The sequence below is a fragment of the Cucumis melo genome, chromosome 7 (assembly GCF_025177605.1).
Source record: "Cucumis melo cultivar AY chromosome 7, USDA_Cmelo_AY_1.0, whole genome shotgun sequence".
In the NCBI taxonomy this organism is placed as follows: Eukaryota; Viridiplantae; Streptophyta; class Magnoliopsida; order Cucurbitales; family Cucurbitaceae; genus Cucumis; species Cucumis melo.
This window is the reverse complement of record NC_066863.1, coordinates 3,901,501-3,921,589: the sequence shown is the minus strand read 5'-3', so window position 1 is coordinate 3,921,589 and position 20,089 is coordinate 3,901,501. Positions and strand designations below refer to the sequence as shown.

General features: G+C 31.5%; 3 protein-coding genes across 9 annotated transcripts; 2 read left to right on the top strand and 1 right to left on the bottom strand.

Annotated features, from left to right (window-relative positions):
• Window positions 1-803: 803 nt before the first annotated feature.
• Window positions 804-4,366, top strand: LOC103501823 (uncharacterized). Of its 2 annotated transcripts, none has more exons than XM_008465533.2 (7): window positions 804-894; window positions 1,473-1,831; window positions 2,021-2,248; window positions 2,389-2,743; window positions 2,831-2,958; window positions 3,042-3,177; window positions 3,806-4,366. In XM_008465533.2, exons 2-7 carry the CDS (start codon window positions 1,488-1,490, stop codon window positions 4,043-4,045), a joined length of 1,431 nt encoding a protein of 476 aa, XP_008463755.1. In that variant the 5' UTR covers window positions 804-894; window positions 1,473-1,487; the 3' UTR covers window positions 4,046-4,366. The 2 variants fall into 2 exon arrangements, with proteins under 2 accessions (XP_008463755.1, XP_008463756.1); XM_008465534.3 differs by lacking the exon at window positions 804-894 and adding an exon at window positions 936-1,074.
• Window positions 4,367-10,505: 6,139 nt separating this feature from the next.
• LOC103501824 (protein GRAVITROPIC IN THE LIGHT 1-like) lies at window positions 10,506-15,039 on the top strand. 5 transcript variants are annotated; one of them, XR_007822625.1, is made up of 4 exons: window positions 10,506-10,791; window positions 11,062-11,201; window positions 12,524-14,155; window positions 14,755-15,039. XR_007822625.1 is itself a non-coding variant. In XM_008465535.2 (3 exons), the coding sequence occupies exon 3, from the start codon at window positions 12,570-12,572 to the stop codon at window positions 13,923-13,925; it is 1,356 nt and encodes a 451-aa protein (XP_008463757.2). In that variant the 5' UTR covers window positions 10,506-10,791; window positions 11,062-11,201; window positions 12,524-12,569; the 3' UTR covers window positions 13,926-14,433. The 5 variants fall into 5 exon arrangements, 3 of the variants coding, with proteins under 3 accessions (XP_008463757.2, XP_050943906.1, XP_050943907.1); XR_540405.2 differs by having other exon boundaries at window positions 10,506-10,888; XM_008465535.2 differs by lacking the exon at window positions 14,755-15,039 and having other exon boundaries at window positions 12,524-14,433.
• Window positions 15,040-16,187: 1,148 nt separating this feature from the next.
• LOC103501826 (uncharacterized) lies at window positions 16,188-17,541 on the bottom strand. 2 transcript variants are annotated; one of them, XM_051087951.1, is made up of 3 exons: window positions 17,332-17,482; window positions 16,733-16,771; window positions 16,188-16,699 (listed from the first exon to the last, which is right to left on the bottom strand). In XM_051087951.1, the coding sequence occupies exons 1-3, from the start codon at window positions 17,414-17,416 to the stop codon at window positions 16,446-16,448; spliced, it is 378 nt and encodes a 125-aa protein (XP_050943908.1). In that variant the 5' UTR covers window positions 17,417-17,482; the 3' UTR covers window positions 16,188-16,445. The 2 variants fall into 2 exon arrangements, with proteins under 2 accessions (XP_050943908.1, XP_008463760.2); XM_008465538.3 differs by having other exon boundaries at window positions 16,188-16,771; window positions 17,332-17,541.
• Between the last annotated feature and the right edge of the window lie 2,548 nt (window positions 17,542-20,089).

The following is a 20,089-nucleotide window of genomic DNA, read 5'->3' as shown; positions in this document are numbered from 1 at the left end:
AAGACATCACAACAAATCATTTACCATTTGATGGTCGAGCTATTATTAAATTTGGAGTACTCATTGCAACAAATTTGGAGATGATTCTAAAATTTAAGAGCCAACTCGATAAATCATTTGATTGATAGATTTGGTGAGCTATTATCAATTTTGGATGACTTTTGTTGAAGCTAAAACATGCAGTTTTGGTTGGTTTTTACTCCCAAAATCATATTTGCTCTGGTCCAAATGCAATCGGGAGTTATGTGTTTTTTTCTTCTTTAGAATTTGTTGATTGTATGGAAAATCTCTAATTTGAAGTATACTAACATCATTATAAATTGAATTAAATGAAAATTACACCTAAAAATTCAGTTCAAATTGAAAGCATGCATAGGCCCATAAAATAATGTATCCAAATGTTTATAAAAAATAGTAAAATTTTATGTACAATTTTATTATATTTTAATATTTTCTAACCGTTTTCCAATATATAATAACTTTCTTATGATTTTCTCCATTAAAATTCACCAAATATTATTTCATTTTTCGCACGTAACTTTTTCTTGGACCAAATCTTAATAAAGAACATTTGAGATGAAATGTAAAATCCATCAATCTCAAAAAGAAATCTACGATCACAAAATAATAATAATAAAATACAAGATATTACTAAGAAAAAGACGAAATTCCACGTCCCCACCTTGAAGTCAAACAAATGGTTACCACGTCGGAATTCTGTCTACGTGTCATTTGTTTATTGGTATAAATGTCGTGGACAGAATAACACGCAAGCTTCTATTTCTCCATAAATTTAATAACAAGAAAAATTTATTCTCGGTTTCAACTTCCTTTGTAGTCAAACGTTTCCGTACATTTTCAGTCCAATTCGCCGTCTCTGGAGATATTATTCCGGTATGTTTCTACGGCAGTTCATCTTCATCTCTAATGGCTTTTAAGCGAAGTTTACTAAGTTCAAGAATCAATCCTGTTATGTTACAATGTCGACATTCCTGAATCATGGCCGAGTGATCGTTGTTCATTGCGTTCTATGAGAATGCATGTACTTCCATTATGAATGCTAGGATCAAGAATGTTGGTTTTAAGTTTTCTGTAAATTTTCTTATTGCTCTTTTTGATGGGTCAACTTGAACTTGATGATTTAGGAAGAAGAGATGCTATTGTTCTCATAAGGCGCGTTATGAACGATGTTATTAAACCTTTATAAGAATCCTCCTATTATCATCGATTAATATGCAGATTATCCTTGTGGTTTAAGTTGTCTGTAGATTTACCTTGTGGTTTAAGGCTTATCATTGCGCATTTTAATCAACGATTTTAGAAGAAGAGATGTTATTTAGCTTATTGGACAATTTCTAACTATCTGAGAAAGTAGCTATGAGATAATGAGAATTCAGAATTGCCTCTTTTCCTGTATAGACCTGCAGAGTGTAGATTGTACTTTAACTAAAATTGTTGTGTTGCTTCAACAGCTTGAATAAAGGAAAATGGGGGGTGGATTTCGAGTTATTCACTTAGCCAGACCGTTTCTTTCATTCCTCCCAGAAGTTCAGAACGCGGACCGAAAAGTGCCATTTAGAGAGAAAGTCATTTACACTGTGATTTCTCTTTTCATCTTTTTGGTTTGCAGCCAACTCCCTCTGTATGGCATACACTCCACTACGGGTGCAGATCCATTTTACTGGATGCGTGTGATTCTTGCTTCAAATCGTGGCACTGTCATGGAGCTTGGAATAACCCCCATTGTCACATCTGGGATGGTGATGCAGCTCTTAGTTGGATCTAAGATCATTGAAGTTGACAACAATGTGAGAGAGGATCGTACACTCTTGTACGTGATTTTCTGGCCCGACTTTAATTTTCAGTTATTATGTTATTTTCTTCACCTTCCATTCCATTTTGTTTTTAGTTTCTTTCTAAAGTGCATAGTGATAATAAGTTTTGTTTTTGCTGTTCCCCCAAGATAGTAATGTGAATTTTATTGTTCATCGACTTCATTCATTCATCTTTTGCTTAATAGAAATGGGGCACAAAAATTGCTTGGTATACTCATAGCAATTGGGGAGGCAGTGGCTTATGTCCTCTCTGGCATGTATGGTAGTGTTGGTCAACTTGGAGCGGGAAATGCCATTCTTATTATTATTCAGCTTTGTTTTGCTGGTATCATTGTCATTTGTTTAGATGAGCTTCTTCAGAAAGGATATGGCCTTGGCTCTGGAATTTCCCTCTTTATTGCTACCAATATCTGGTGAGATTCGTAACTTTCTTTTCCTCCCTTTCTTCTGAATTGGCTTTTGATGTTTGTGCTCGCAGTTTATATGATTCTTACTAGCCTGCATGTCACATTGTTTCTAAGAGTCAAATCCTTGAATTCTCTTTAATTTGTAGCGAGAACATTATTTGGAAAGCTTTTAGTCCCACTACAATCAACAGTGGACGAGGAATTGAATTTGAAGGAGCCGTAATCGCTCTATTTCATCTGTTGATAATTCGATCCGACAAAATCCGAGCACTTCGTGAGGCATTTTACCGACAAAATCTTCCCAATGTGACAAATCTGCTTGCAACAGTTTTTATTTTCTTAATTGTGATCTACTTCCAAGGATTCCGTGTGGTTTTGCCTGTGCGGTCAAAGAATGCTCGTGGTCAACAAGGTTCATACCCAATCAAGCTGTTCTACACGTCCAACATGCCAATCATTCTACAATCTGCACTTGTCTCAAATGTTTATTTCATCTCTCAGGTAGATCAACCTTTCGCATTAAATGCAGGACGCCTAATAAGTAGTGATGTTTTAGCATCTAACTGATTGTTTTGTAAATCTATACAGTTGCTGTATAGGAAGTACAGTGGAAATTTCATCGTGAATCTTTTGGGTATATGGAAAGAATCCGAGTATTCAGCTGGTCAATCTGTTCCTGTGGGTGGTCTTGCCTATTATATTACTGCACCTTCAAGGTCATTCTAATTCTTTGTGAGATCAGTTTTCTTTTCTTAACAATCAAGTTAACATTTGATAGTTGTTTTTATCTTTTTTGCAGCTTAGCTGATATGGCAGCCAATCCTTTTCATGCCATGTTCTATCTGGTTTTTATGTTGTCGGCTTGTGCTCTTTTCTCAAAAACTTGGATTGAAGTATCCGGATCTTCTGCTCGAGACGTTGCTAAGCAGCTTAAGGTACTCGGTTTTTTTTAAATGTCAATGTCGGATGTTATCCCGAAACTTTAGATGATCATGTCCAAAGTCATTCATAAGCTCAATATCCTTACTTATCAAGGTTCTTGTGTTCTTTAATTAAATTGACCATCAACTGATCAAAAAAGCATTTTAGCTTATTTTAGGAATTTTAGGTGATTGTGGTTTTGATTCCAGGTTTGAATTACGGTAAGCGCATTTAATCATACAAAATGTATTAAGAAGTAAAAATTTGATGACAAAAGGCTTTCACTTCAATGGAGTTTTTACAAGCTGAGAAAGAAAGAGAGAGAGATAGACACAGAAGTTAGAAGAGTTCAAACGGGATACTGTTGATTGTTGTTTCACATAGTTGAGAATATAGCTTAGTGATTGAAGATCACCTTGGAGAACTACACTCCACAAGCTAGCTTTTGGGGTGGTAGAGTCATGCTACTTAATGTCGTCCCGTTGTGGAACAAAGTTGTTCCTAACAATCTTGCACTAAAAGACAAATCTTTAACCGAGATTGTCTAGTACAAGTACAACTGTAGAAGTAACAAGTTATGGAGATTAGCTACTTTTCTGTTTTCAATGTTGTTTATTTTTACTGTATATGATATGATTTCAGGAACAACAAATGGTGATGCCTGGACATCGGGAATCAAACCTACAGAAAGAGCTGAACCGCTACATACCAACCGCGGCTGCATTTGGAGGCATATGCATTGGTGCCCTCACCGTGTTGGCTGATTTTATGGGCGCAATTGGTTCAGGGACAGGAATCCTTCTTGCAGTCACCATCATTTACCAATACTTCGAAACTTTTGAGAAGGAAAAAGCCAACGAGCTTGGCTTTTTCGGCTTCTAGCCATTTTCTTGCACTTCACAAGGGTTTGTCATAGATACTAACAAACATTTTCCAACAGTTTGATGACGAACGAAGGAGATTTTACTGATCAAAGCTCGAAAGTCGAAACTCTTCATCGGAACTCCATGCTCGATCTTTCATTCACGGACACCAAGGTGCATTTTGCTTGTATCAATTTTAGCTCCATGGTGGATAAAAGTAGGATAGCCAAGTTAGCTTTGCTTGTAAATGAATTTAGTGAATTTTGTTGAGCTTTTTTTCTAAATTTTATGGTTAAAAGATAAGACTTAATTGAATAATATTTGTTTAAATACTTGAAAATGCATTCCAAACATGCTTAGTTTGGTAGGTTTACGATTCAATAGAACCTTTAGTCATGCATTAAGATCTAACTCTAGTTTATTATTTCACATGTGAATATGTTTCTCAAAGTATGTTCTCTATTTTACTTTTTGGAAATAGTTATGGGGGCAGTGGTGGAAAATAAGTGGGGGAGAACTTTTGTTTAAAGATTGTATTCAGAGTTATGGAGGAAGATGGAGACTCTTATAATGGGGGGTGTGGCCATACAAAAACATGCTCCATTTTTCCTTTATATGTCTGCTGTTTTGTTTGAGTTTTCTTATGATTCTTGGTCTAGGAACTAAAAGACAAGAGAAAAAACAAGGCAGCAAGTTTTTCTTTTTTTAAAAAAATAATAATAAAATTAAAAAGAGTTTGCTTTTAGAAAATTTGTCAAGTCTGAAAACTAGGAGAATAAAGGGGCAGCATAAAGTGAAGAGAGATCTAAAAAGAAATAATTCTCTGGGCCTGATGAATTTAATTTTGGTCACTGTATTTATTCTAAGTTTAAATTGTCAATTTGGTCTATTAGAATGTTAAAATTTAGTTGGAATTTATTCGGTGATTTGATAAAAACTCTTGGTAGAGGGGAGAGATAAAACTATGTGTTAGATAATCTTCTTCCTTCTTTAAAAAGTTTCCCTATCACTCAAAAAAGTTCTTTGAAAGACAATTAGATCCTCATATTTTTCCAAATGAATTTTGAGTAATCCGATTTGCTTGACAATAGAGTTTTTCGAGTTGTAAATAGGTTCACCTATAGTTCTCAAACTATCCCAAAACTTCAAATTAATTTAGTGAATTTAATTGAAGAAAATTTTCTACATTGTAAGAAATAAAGTTTGTAACTCCTAATTTTTTGTAGCAGAATTCTTTAGAGATTTTCCACATAAAACCAATGTGTTATTTCCTTCATTTTTTGTTATTTTTATTTCGGTTCTATTTCACTTGTGATCTTACTCTATTCGATCACAATCCTTTTGGTAACTACCATATAGATTATTTATGAGATTTTTGTTAGGTTAGAGATAGATACTATTTATGATAGTTATATCAAAACGTAGAGAATATATACGATGGTTTTGTCCAATTATAACGACTAAAATTTTTACTTGTATATTAAAAATTATACGAGTAAGAATTAAATTTATAATTTTAAAGTTATTGATATTAAATTCTATTTTTATCTAAATTATAGGATCTCGCTCAAAAAAAATTAAAGGGACCAACTTTGAAATTTAGTATATTTTCAATATTATAAGATTAAGTTCTATATTTCTTTTCTTTTGGATCATGAAGTTTGTGATTTAATGGGATGTTTGCAAAAAAAGATTTGGGATAATAGGTTTATGTCACCGTATTTTTTAATTTTCTAAATTTCGAAAATAGAAAATTTAAAAACGAATTCTCTTATAGCCTTCTAATATGCAAAAATATATATATATATATGTGCTATGAGTTGTTTTTTCTACTTTTTTTTTGTTATCTGATGCAATTTCTCCTACGTTATATACATGAACGTGTTCATGTTTTATAAGTTGTTTTTACTTTAACGTAGAAGTAAAACATAAATTTTATATTTTATTTTCATACTCAAATTTTATATGCTCTTTAAAACTAAATTTAAAAGAAAAGTAGAAAAAGAAACGAAATTCTAAGTAGCTAATGTATCCAAAATGTCACACTCTAACTAATAAATTCAACTAGAAAAATATCCATATATCCAAATCCAAAGTAGACTTCAAATTTGATATCTTCTTGTATTGAGATTAAAAAAAAAAAAAAACAAACTCTAAATTTTTATTTGTCACATATGTGAAGAGTATCACATTTTGGCAACTTTCTATAAATATCAATTTTACATTTATATTTGACCTTAGAAAAAGAGATTCTCTTTGTTTATCTAATTTTATTTATTAACGAATATGATAAACAATGAATTAAATAATAAAACAAAACAAAATGCATAATTTAGTAAAGAAACATAAATTAAAAACAAAAGTGGAAAGGGGATCCAACGTGGCAGGTGGATGCATCATTCAGCCTTAAACAAAGTATTTAATTAATTTAAATTAAATGGGATTAAGTTAACAATTTGTACCAATTAACAGTTTTAAGAAATTAATATTATAATTATGGGTAAGTTATCGTCATTATAGAGCCCCAAATTTTCAAAGCTACCACCACCATGAGCCCACGACAAAATCCACTTGCATTAAACTAATATCATATCATTATTTTCAGAAATTATATGTTTTCAATTTATATAATAACAATATGTTACAATTAAAACTCACATGTTTTAATTAATATGTTTAATAGTTACATCTACAAAATTCTAATTCAAACTTTGAATTGATTCTGTTTACATAAGTATAGATGGAGCTTTTCTAAGAAAACATTAGCTTATGAAGTATGGTATTGAATATTGAAATCTTTGATATGTATAAAAGTTGTCAAAACTTTACCTATTTTGATTTTGAACTAACATTTAAATCTACAACAATATATTGTTCAATTTAATACTATAGCTCAAAAAAGGAAAAAAGAACAAAAAGGACTATAAGAAACACATTAATATAACTATATAAATATAAATATTAATGATTGTGGTCCCTAAACATTTATTTACTTACAAAAAGAAAAAAAAAAAAAGAAGAAAACAATTCATTATGTATATATATACACACATATGTATGTCAAATGTATATATATATACACACGTATGTATGTATATATACACACACGTATGTATGTACGTTGTGTGATCATAGTTGGAGTCTTGTTTGAATGAACATGATTGTTTGTACGTTGATGTTCTTAGTCGTTCATCTCAAGCTGATTTGATAGACACAATCTCACACTAATGTAGTATTATAATCAACATGCTTCGACGTTAAGTTAGTGTAATCTAAAATGTTGTACGTTGAGCATACACTGATTAATTGTTTATTCTATGTATATTATTTCCTTCCTGGACACCGTATTGAGCTTGTATTATGGGGCAATGTGTATGTGGGGAGTTTATAATAGAAATTTGACAATAGGTTAGTTAGTTTAAGATTTCTTTATCATTTTGGGTAGATGACTATTGTCTTAACCATGTTGATGTGACCTACGAGACAATCATTTTCTCTTTTAGAAACCATTAATGCGATCGTTTCAACTTATAGATTTTCAAATTTTTAGTCCCTACAAAAATAATACCATTAATAGGAACGATTTATTCAATAAATTGCAATAGTTTTAAATTGTTGCAACATTTGTAGTGATTTCTCCTCTATATGCAAATGAAAAATTAGATTGGTAGACTTTTTTATGGCATTAATTCACATTTCTTACGACCATGGCAGATATATATATATATATATCAATTAGATGTAAAATATTTGTAAAAATAGTATAATTCCAAAAATATAAACCGTGGATGTGACAAAATTTAAATTCAATTTCCGAATTCTATCGATTTTGGATCATATCACCAGTAAAAGTCTATCAAGCAACATAGTCTAACATCAAAAGATTGTGTTATATTTATAGTTTTTTAAAAATGTTACCCTATACTTAATTAAAATTTATACAATTATAGTGATAAAATCGATCTTTTTTTTTTTTATATAAATTAAAGAGAAAATTTCATAAATATAACAAACCACTAAAATATTTATGTGTTCGTGTAACAAAACCCATGGAGTTAGTCATTTTTTAAATATTTCAAGTTTGTCATTCCGTTTTTCTTTCTCCTCTTCGCTGCAATTTCTTTATATCGTCTTTTTTTTTTCCCGTGTATATTTGGGTAAACGATCATGTACACAAAATAGTCACGGATCGTGTATAAAAAATCTTGAAAAAAATCGTTTAGATTAGCATCCAATCTGAACGATCGTGTACTAAAATAATCTTGAAAAAAAATTGTTTATCCAAATCTAAAAGATCGTGTAATTAAATCTAAATGATCATATAACCAAATTAAATGATCGTATAATCAAATTAAACAATAGAATTAAAAAAAACAAATCATCTACCAAATTTAAATGATCGTGTAACAAATATATTACACTCGTTATTTACGACGTGATTGACGGAACATTTTTAATATTTTTTATTATGAGTTTGTTAACTTTTTTTCATTTTCGAAATTGTTCTTTAAAGTGTAAGTATTTTACCGCTTTAAAACGACGTGTCAAAAAGAAACTATAAAAAAGTTGTAACTATACAAAATTAAGATGAACTCCATAGATTATATGTACTTTTAGGCATAGTTTTGGTTGGCTTTTTAAGCCCAAAAGAAGAGCCCTCCCACAAAATAATAGCCATGATGGCCTTAATTATATGTAAAGTGAAATGTGATGATATTTAAATTATAGCTAATAATATAGCACTTTTTATTAACTTTTTATTTATTTATTAGTGGTAGGGTACATGAAATATTAAATAAATAAATAAATTGTAAAATTAATTAATATTGTATATGAATTATATCTATTGTTTATCATGGCTACAAATCTAGCCTTGTGTTAATGGAGATCATGATAGGTGTTTTAGATCAAGTGACCAATATATGTTTTACATCTACTTTATTTTTATTTCTTAAAGATCATTTGGTGGGAGACTTCTTTGAAAATAATAAGAAAAACCGATAGAAGAATCACAAAGTCGTTCGAACTTGAATTGAATACATCATCTATAATTTTAAGATTAAGTGAAGATATTATGTCTTTATTGTATATTTAGTTACCATGAATCAGTGTTAAAAAGACAACAACAATAATATTATTTAGCATAAAAATAAGTTTTTATCAAAATGAGATTGAATTTAATCTAAAGTTAAAAAGAAAAAAAGAAAAGAAAGGAAAGAGAGAATGGAAAAGGTGTAGAAGTCCAATTGTGAGTGAAATAATTTGAAAAGTGTGGGGGGAAAAGATTTCGGCTGAAATGGGACCCAGCGTTGTCAGAGATAACCACGTGTTTGACGTATCCACACACACACACCATTTTTACGTCCTAATGTTTACACTCAATCAAAGCCCTCCCTGGGCCTGGGACCACCATCTTTCCTCTCTTCTAACGTCTCATCCTCCCCATCATTAACTTCCTAAATTACCCCTCTCCTTTCAACATTGCTTATTAGGGAGATCTTCCCATATTCCTTTTTTCCATGACTGCCACGTGTCTTCATTTATAAATTTTTATTTTATATAATCCTTTTTACATGGGGTCCCACCTTCATTTTAAACATCCTCTTATTCCCTTTTCTTTCTTATTCAACAAATTTAATTACATACTTCGATTTCTATTATATTCATATACTTTATTTTGATTGGTTTCGTTTTATTACTTCTTTATTTAAGTTTGGATATGATAGATCAAAAAATTAAATCCATAGGAAGGAGAAAAGGAGGAGTTGGTTTGAAAAATTCGGAATCAAAGAGGTTTGAAAAATATATTATATAATAAAAGTGACTAATCAACTTTTCTTCACGGATTCTCGAAATTCGTTTGAGCATTTATTAAAAAGATCATAGTTTGATCAATTCATCGCCTACCTTTTAATTAATCTAGAAAGTTTTCACTATTTTTAACCGTTGTTTTTAATACATAGTCTCAATAATTTCACTCACCTCATCTATTCACAATTTCAACGAAAATTTAAAGATGAGGAGACTTCATAATTTTATTTTAAAATTAGTTAATCAATATTACTCGTTTTATTGTCAATTGATATTTAAAATTAATTTGATAGATTTTTTAATACAAATAAAGATGAAAGATTTAAACCTTGGATTCCTTGGTGTTAAGGTAGAGTCAAGTTAAACTATTTTTCTGATTTTACGTATCTAATCCATGATCGATTACTAGTTTGATGTTAAAAGAAGACCAAATATTTACTATTTAAGCAAAAATTTACCTCAGTAAAAAAAAAGAGTAGAGGGGGCATTTTCGTCCGATAAAATCCCGAAAGTTGTCGCTTCTTTACCGCTTTGTAAATTCCCCCAATGCCCTATGTCGGACTCGTCCCAACACTGTCCTTTTCCGTCTTTTAACTTATAAACCCATGCCCGTTTTCGTCTTTTCACATATCTCACCATCTTCCCGTCCCTGTATTTCTCTGTCCCTTCCCTCCCCTTCCTCTCTCCTCGAACTCTGAATTCCTCCTCCTCTCCTCTCTCTTCCCTCCATTCCCTTTTCTCTCTCTAGAATTTTGGTCCTTCGAAGCGGCGGGAGAAGCAAAGACCGCCATTATTTAACGATCTCGAGTTTTCAGGAAGCGTGTTTTCTGAGCTCCGAACGTAGTATAAAGCCAGAAGCACTTTTTAGTTAATACAGTGAACAATCGTCTTCTCCATTGGATTCAGCCTCACTGCCATTTGCTCCCATCTTTTCTTTCCTTCTTGAGATCAATGGTCGGTTTTCTTTCCTTCCATTCCTTACTTGCTCATTTCAATGGAGGAAACGCCATTCTCGGATGTACTCTGCATTTGAGTGCAGAGATGGTGTCATGTAATGCCTTAATCCTTTTTTTGATAATGTGAACTTCGGCTTTACAGCATATCCTTACCCTTTTTCTGTCCTGTTCTTGTCTGTTTGACGAACACGATTTTCTGTTTGTATAGAAACACTCTGTGTTTTTTGGTTCTGTTTTTTTTTTTTGAACTTTTCTCGTCTTTCTGCAGAGTTAACGGGTCGTTGAGGTCTCCGACTCTTTAGGGTTTTTTTTTTCACGGCGTTTTCTAGTCCTATTTTCTTGAGATTTACGTTGCGATGACTGGTTGACTGATTGGACTCTCCGCGTTTTCTTGAGCGATTCATTGAGGTACGGTAATCAAAACTATTATTTGTTTTTTATTACCTTTTTTTGTTCTGGGTTTCCCGATGTTTGCACAAGCATGGTAATTTCGAAAGGACTTCACGGGATGGTTTGCATTTGAGGCAATGCTCTTTTTTAGGAAATGGGATTTAAGAGAAGATACCATTGATCTATCTCACTGTATTTTTCCCTGTTCTTTGATCTCGCCCTTTATCTCTAATATGGAACACCTTTTTCAGTTTTCCCCTTTGATATTTTTTTTGGTGGGGTAGCTATATACGTGCATCGAAATGTAGGCTTTCTAAAAGGAACTTGGAGATTCTTTTGAGTCGGCTTTGAAGTTATTAAAGTATGAGTTATTGACTAAAGGCTCCTATTAATAGCAATGCTGAATAATGGAGCGTTTGAAATGCTTTATGTCATCCCCTTTTTTTTTAATGTTCATGATTAGATAGCGACTACGGCTTCTGTGGGTTTTATATACGTGCCTAGTGGTGACTTGATATTTAATTGGATCGTTGTTTAATATATCAATAAATATTCTGATGTGCAGTTGAATAATTATGAAAAAGAGCTTGCTTTTGATCTTCATAGCTGTTGTAGGCTGGCTTTTTTGTTAGATCTTCTGACCCATGTGGGCTTTTGTTGTTTAATTCTCTGGGGGGTATTTTGAAACCTTTCCTGGAATTTTCTTCTTCCCTATGTACCCAGATTGTGTTTGGTTTCACTTTTGAGTGTGTTGATTAGTTCATTTGAAGATACTTGGAGGTGTTTTGCTGCCCATTACTCCTGTTTATGTTTTATTACCCCAAGTTCTGAGATCTCTAATTATGGACTGCCTGATGTAGCAGGAGCAGAATGTTAATGATGGCATGATAGGAACTTGTATATGCTTAATTAATATCTCAATAAGGCGTCTTGCACATGTAGTATAGTTATTTTATAAAGTTTATGACTTTATCTGATTGTTGTTAACGTAAATGTTGCGTGGTTTGGTGGGTGGGAGAATATAAAAGTACATTTTTGTACTCTTGGCTGCCGGCTTTTCTTTTTGTTGCTCTAATATCCCAACGGCATTGAGTTTCACATGCGATGATATTATTTAAGAGACGTGGTTCATCTTCAAATTTAAATTTTAAAGAAAAACCTTACAGCACATCTTCACGCATTTGTCTCAGATTTAAATTCACTAGCTTGGCATTTTAGAACCAGAGGATTAAAGGTCTTGAAGGTGGTATGTTGTGGAAACCTGCAATCCAAACGTACATGTAATGGCTAGAAAGTTCATGAATTTCTCTGCTAATGTCATTGTCATTCTTATATTTCAGACGCTGATCGGGACATCTTTCATCCCCGCCATTTTCCTGCCTTGAGATGGATTCTGTGAAATCCTCTGCTCTCACTCCAAGTAAGAGTAAATTGGCACGCACAATTACCAAAGTTCTTCATATTCGAGCTCTAACTGGCATAGCACCTGTCCATGAAACTCAGAAAGTTAAGCCACAAGACAAGATCAGTGATGATTGCACCGCAAGTAAGAGTACAGGTAGTCAATCTGAGTCTTTCGATAGTGTGGAAGAAGAGTTCCAGAATAGAGTCCAATTGCAAGCGTTGCTATCAAAATTGTTTGCCAGCATCTCATCAGTCAAAGCTGCATATGCGCAGTTACAGTTTGCTCAATCCCCTTATGATGCTGAAGGTATTCAAGATGCCGATCACTGTGTTGTCTCAGAATTGAAAGTTTTGTCTGAATTGAAACAGTGTTACCTTAAAAAACAGTTTGATCCTTCACCAGAAACCACAATGCTCTTGGCTGAAATTCAGGAGCAAAAGAGTCTTGTGGGAACATATGACATGATGGGGAAAAGATTGGAATCGCAAGCAAGACTGATGGGCTCTGAAATTACGTTTCTAAGAGAAAAGATCGAGGAAATTAACAAACAGAATAGGTTGCTGGAAAAAAGTTTAGATCAAAGTGGGTCAATTCCTATGACTGGTGATCTTCATTTATCAGAAGTAAATGCAAGTCATTTTATTAAAGTTCTCGGGCATACAATCAAGTCTGTTCGAAGCTTTGTCCGGATGATGGTGAATGAAATCAAATCTGCTGGTTGGAATGTTGATGCAGCTGCGACAGAAATTGAACCTGATACTTATTATTGGAATAATGATCATAGATGCTTTGCATTCGAGACATTTGTTTTCAGGGAAATGTTTGATTCCTTCCATCAACCCAATTTTTCTCTACCAAATGAATCCTTGCCCGAAAAGAGGAAACAAAAACAGTTTTTCTTTGCAAGATTTATGGAGCTGAAGCTTAGGAAAACAAAAGATTTTCTTTCACAAAATCCAAGATCAACTTTTGCCAAGTTTTGTCGAGTTAAGTACTTGCGGCTCGTTCACCCCAAGATGGAATCATCAATATTTGGTAACTTGGACCAGAGAAGCTTAATCAGCTCAGGTCAATTCCCAGATACAACCTTCTTTAGCACATTTGCAGAAATGGCAAGGTGGGTGTGGCTATTACATTCATTAGCTTATTCCATTGAACCGGAGGCTTCCATCTTTCAAGTACGAAAAGGAAGCCGATTCTCAGAGGTCTACATGGAAAGTGTCATTGATGAAATGTACCTTTCACCAAATTCTGACCCAGTTGTGGCATTCACTGTTATTCCTGGCTTCATGATTGGTAAAACTGCAATCCAATGCCAGGTCTATCTCTCGCAATGATCACTTCTTTATTATGGGAACAACAGTATACTTATCTTTTTACCAAGATCACAGATACCAACCAATAAATTCATGGTAATTGCCTCTTCACCAACTCAAAGATCAAGCTGTCAAGCAAATTATTATATATATGTCTTGATTGAACAAAGATCATCATGGTGGACAAGTTGCTGCATATATTGTGAAGGAGTGGCAAACATCCTCCTCTACGTAGGCAGGCAATCAAACGAGTAAGTGCTATTTTCGAGCCATTTTGGAAGAGAAACCGCGTGGACTGAAGTGAAAAGAACAAAATTTTTAGTCTATTTTAATTGTCTTATTTATCTTGACTGAAAACCATCCCATCAAATTTTGTTAATATTATTATATAGGTCAGTGACAGAGGGATGGTCTAGCTGTTGTGCAACAGAACCAGACAATGCATGTACATGTAAATAGCAATAACTATTATTAAAATTATATAAAGTTAGATGGGGGGAGAGATATTAGACACTTCCTTTTTTTGACTTCTCTCTTATCTACCCATATGTCCCATTTAATCTCTCGTTTGAATCCTTGGATACTCTGCTAAACTCTGCAACATATTGCCAAAATTCTGAATGGTTCTCCTTGTTTTGATATCACAAGTAGGATGCTTTTCTCTAGTTCCAAGAAGCTACAGTAGTAGTTTGTTTGTTTTCAAATATTTTCTTCAATGAATGTAGGAAACTGTGTTTATGTTTGTGGCTAGTTTGTAGCTTTATTGGACTGCAAAAAATCTTTTTTAGCATTATAAGATTCCTTTACTAAGGACCCCACGTATGATACTTCTGCTACTAATTTTTAATAGGGTCGGTGATGTTGGGCCATGTGACTGCAAAGCCTTTGCACATTCTTTGTTTTCTATACAAAAAGGAGGAAGGAAGGGAGGCATTGTTTGTGATGGGTACGCACCGCCTGGCTCTTTCTTCTCCTTACATTAATTGCTCAAATGTTTTGTTGATTTAGGGTAGCTTCTTGAAAAGAAGAAATATCTTATATAGGACATTTCTTTCACTGTTTAAACTTTTAATCATATATGTACTAACTTAGATTATAAAAATCAATACGAGACCAATGCATGTTGAATGTTGTTGATGTATGTATATTAAATTGATTTGTTACAAATGAGTTGTTGCACTTTTTTGGTTGAACTAACATGAAGGTTACACTACATGTTATAAGATTATATACCACGGAAGTCGAAACCATGAGACTAAATATATTAATCAATCTAGAGGGGAAAAAAATAAAAATAAAAAATGAGATGTTGAAATAACTTTGAAAACTTTGTTATTTCTTTAATTATCAATTTAGTTTTGAGATGAAACTTTGATACAATATTAAAGCCCGTAGGGATCAAATAGATATCAAAGCCTACCATTTTGATGATGATCTCATTTTCTATGATATCCAAAAATATCTATTGACACCTACGATTTTTTACAAAATTTAGACTGTAACATTGTTGACGTTGAAATTTTAATCCTCGGCTAGAATTAGGGATATTGTATAGAATTCAAATCAAATTTGACTTGACCACAGAGCTTAGCGTAATAGTCATTTGTTTTCTTCAGTCTTTTAAATACTCCTACCGCCTATTAATTTCGTGAGATGAAATTTCAACTTGCCAATGGTGTTTGCCAAGATAAAAGGATAAAGTTCGAAAAAAAAAATCCAACTTTCATCTAGAAAAAAAGTATTTTGTACTACGCCTCTAACCTTTTCCATACTTCTTAGTCCATAGTATTCACTAACAAACAAAAAAAAAAAAAAAAAACAATAATTAAAAACAAAGGATGGAAATGGAGAAAAAAGGTACGGTAATTTCAACTCGATATCTATTATAAATCATTAGAATATTTTAAAATATAGCAAAATATCACTTATCTATCATTGATAGACATCTATTAGTATAGTGTTTATCACCAAACTAGAGAGAATAGAATAATGATTTGTTGAAAAAGAAGAAATGGAGTAAGATAGACAAAAATACTTTGGCTTACACCAAGTATAGAAAGATAATAAGAAATAATCCAAAGTAAAATTTTGGAAATTAACACTCCTCATCTCCTTCTAAGAAATTTCTTCCTGGTTGGAAACATCTATGAAATGCAAATGATAGTCTATAAGGTTGCAACCTTTGGAATAAAACGACAAAGTTCAAATATTTGAAAATATAACGTATCATAACCATATCTGACTTAGAAAACCAACAATAACATATATTATGGAAAATTAAAGTTATGTACAAAGCAAAATCAAGTTTATATATAGTTTGACATTACATATATAATATGAAAACTAGAAAGATCATAGGTTGTAATAAATTACCAAAGTATGATAATTTAGCATCATCTCCACTTCATACAACATATCTTATGCTTTTATTTAAATTTAAAACACAACACACACATAAAAACAAACTTTATTTCATGGTACAATAATATGCTTTTATTTTGAACCAAACATGGTAGCAGATGGGGTGTAGGTATTAGGGTTCTAATTCTTAACACTCTCAGGGCAGTGGGGATGGTGGCAGTGGTGGTGGCCGCCGCCGTGACCGTGCCCTCCGCCGTGGTGTCCACCGTGACTATCTAGACCTTGATCGTTCAACTTTTTGGTGTCAGCATCAAGGCCATGTCCTCCGCCGTAGTGTCCTCCACCATAGTGTCCCCCGTGTCCTCCACCGTAGTGACCTCCTCCCCCGTAGTGTCCACCTCCGCCGTAGTGACCTCCTCCGCCGTAGTGTCCTCCTCCCCCGTAGTGTCCTCCGCCGTAGTGTCCACCGTGATAATCTAAGCCATCGGCCTTAACTTTGTCTTCCTCTACATATAAAATGAATGAAAAAGAAGAGGTACAAATAACACATTAAGTTAAAACACTACCATATACCTAAAAGTTTGGTTAAGTAAAAGTTTAGGAGATTTTCCTATGTTTGTTGCTCACTCCAAAAAAGCATTTTTTTTTTTATAAAAAAGATCAATATAATGTTAGGATAAATTTTTTAAAATAGTAGAATCGATCAAAATATTTTTGAATATATCAAATTGTCATTATCTATCAATGACAAAAAATTCCTATCACCGAGCAATAAACTGTGATAGACAATAATACTATGATATCTATAAATATTTTGATATATTTAAAAACAACATAAAATTGTTGAAAACTACACACTTTTCAATGCCGAATATCGACGTGAAATTAAATACAATGGCATGTGACAAATTAAACATTTTTTTCTTTTCATAATTTTGTACAATAGCCATCCTACTAAAGTTACAACCATATACCAAAAAAATGAATACATAAAAACAGATTTAATCTTTTTAATATATTATCAACAAATTTAAGAGCGAGTTTGGTATAAGCAAATTAAACTAACCGAGTAGGCGAGCCGAGACCTGGGAGGAGATGAAAAGAAGAGCGAGGAGGAGACCGAGACCGATAAGGGTTTTAGGGTAAGTCATTTTTGGTTAATTAACAAAGCTAAGTGCTTTTGCTAATTAATTAACTTGGGCTATTTTTTGGTGCTTAAACATTGCATTATCACTATCAATTTATAGAGAGTTGGAGGTTTGGGTTAGGTATTGGTATTGAGTGATGAATGAATTAATGGAAATTTAGTCAAAAAGAAAGTATTTTGGTTGAGAAAAACCTACAAGTAATCTTTGTTTAACACAATAAATAATTGACCATGTCTTCAATATATCATCCAAAATCTAACACATCTTATTTCTTTTATATCAAAATTAATCCAAACGACAACCTCGTCCTCGACCCTTAATTATTTGAGATAATCTAACATTGATCGTTTGCTTTAAATTTTTATTATGAATAAAACATCTAAATATAATAATATTGTCGAAAACCAAATATTACTGTGTTTGTTTATCCATGGAATATATAATATATTAGATGTTTACATAAATAAATAAAATAATGTTTATGTCTAGTAGGTAAAATACTTTTTATATAATTATGATCCATTAATTAATTAATTGATTGATTAATAAGAATTAGTTCATCAATAACATTTGATCAAATAATTAACTATATATATATATATATATATATATATATATATATATATATATATTTCCCTAAAAACTATAATAAAGATAATAATAATTAGTAGTTAAAAAAAAATTATTTAGTTTCATGAATTTGCTATATATTGCAATGTAGCAATTAGTTGGGTATATTTTAATTAAGTTATTATTATCAATTGAAATTTAACTTTGCATATATCATTGTTTTTGCCTATTAAACTTTGAAGATTAATTTTAATTTAAAAAGAAAACGGACTTAAAAATTCGGCCTCCCCATGTTATACTAAAATAATAATCGGTAATAATAATTTCAATATAGTTTTATCAATTATGTATTGATTAGGCACTTTGTCGTTGATTATTAATAATCATTAGTTGTATTTGATGATTAATTTATTAACTATTTTGTAATAATCCTACCATTTATTGTATTAATTAGATACTTTAATATAATATAATCATTGCTTATTTTGGTATTATTGATTTGAAATTTTCACAATGAATTTAATTTTTTGAGTTGTTTGGTAGAGTTTCATATTAGAATTTAATTATATTTTAATAACAATACATGATTTGTAGTAGACACGTTAAAGTTATATATATATATATGTTATTTTGACTTTAATATTAGAGATTTGAGTTTTATGACCGATAAATTGTATTAGATGAATCACATTTTAACTTTTACATTATTAAAGTATGAAAAATATAAAGTCTATAAGTAGTGAAGAACCCTAATTTAATTTTGTATAAAGTTAATTTTAGCCATAAACTTCACAATTTGCGACCATATACATGTAATTAATAAATAAACCAAAATACATCCCTATGAGTGTTTAGAAAAATCATTTTCTTTTGAGTCAAAATTGAACAACAATATATTTTATTAATTTCCTTCTAAATGCAATTTTTTAATATAATGTTGAACCAATGTAAAAATTTTCAACCGACACCAAACATCCTATCTATATGGCGATTAAGAGGTCTCCATACAGTATTCAACTCAAAATTAACACTTTTCATTATTTCGTTTTATTGATTTAGATTTTCTTTTTACCATTACAATAATATTGAAAAGTATTATTAACCCAAAAAAAAAAAAAAAATTCATACACATAAAGAAAATATGTTTATAGAAAAGCTTGATCATATGCAAAAACAATTCAGTACTTTTAGTCGCTTCTCTTTATTTTTGAGTTATATATTAATTAACAAACATTAAATTATGTTTAAGTTGAGATGATTTTATCTTTTCGTGTATTAAAAAGAATTATATTTACAAATGATGTAAAATTTAGATTAAAATAACATGTTGGTTGGTTTAATTTTACTCTATATTATCTTTCTACTATAATACACACACATATATAGCTGTTACAAACAAATTAAACATAGAAGGTTCTTTTGCATAGTATTTTAATGAGTAAATTTCTATTGGTTCATTGAGTTTGATTTTCAATCACCTTAGGAATTTGGGATGTGTGCATTGTTTGACTCAATCCTTAAAGGATATACACACACACACACACACATTTTTGGGGAAACAAATTGATTAATACCATTAGTTAGAATGTCCCATTGTTTAGCAAAATTTGACAAAATGAATGGGGCTCTTTCTAGCCAAAGCTAAAAAAAATGTGACATGTATCTAATGTATAAAGGAAAAAAAATATATTAAAGTTTCAATTAAATATGATTTTAATTCTTGATTTTTTTTTAAAAAAATCTTATCTAATTTTAAGAAAGAGTGGTAATGTATAAATCTACGATTCGCCATGAAAGTCTCGATTGATTTGTATGAATTCAAACGACGATTTTGAGAGTTGAGAATACTTACAAAGCAACTACATGTATACTAAATTTTTGTTTGTCACACGGTACACATTCTTATGTTCTAATGTCTAATATATATAAAAGTTTTGAAAGTATTAGAATCATGTGAATATTATTAGTGTTGTAGTTCTTTTCTAGAGTTTTATTTATTTTTATACGATTTGATCTCTAATGTTTTGTGACTTTTCTATACCTTCTAAGGGGACCGATTAGACTTAAAATGATAGTTGTCGACGTGTTTTTGTAGGCTTATGAGTT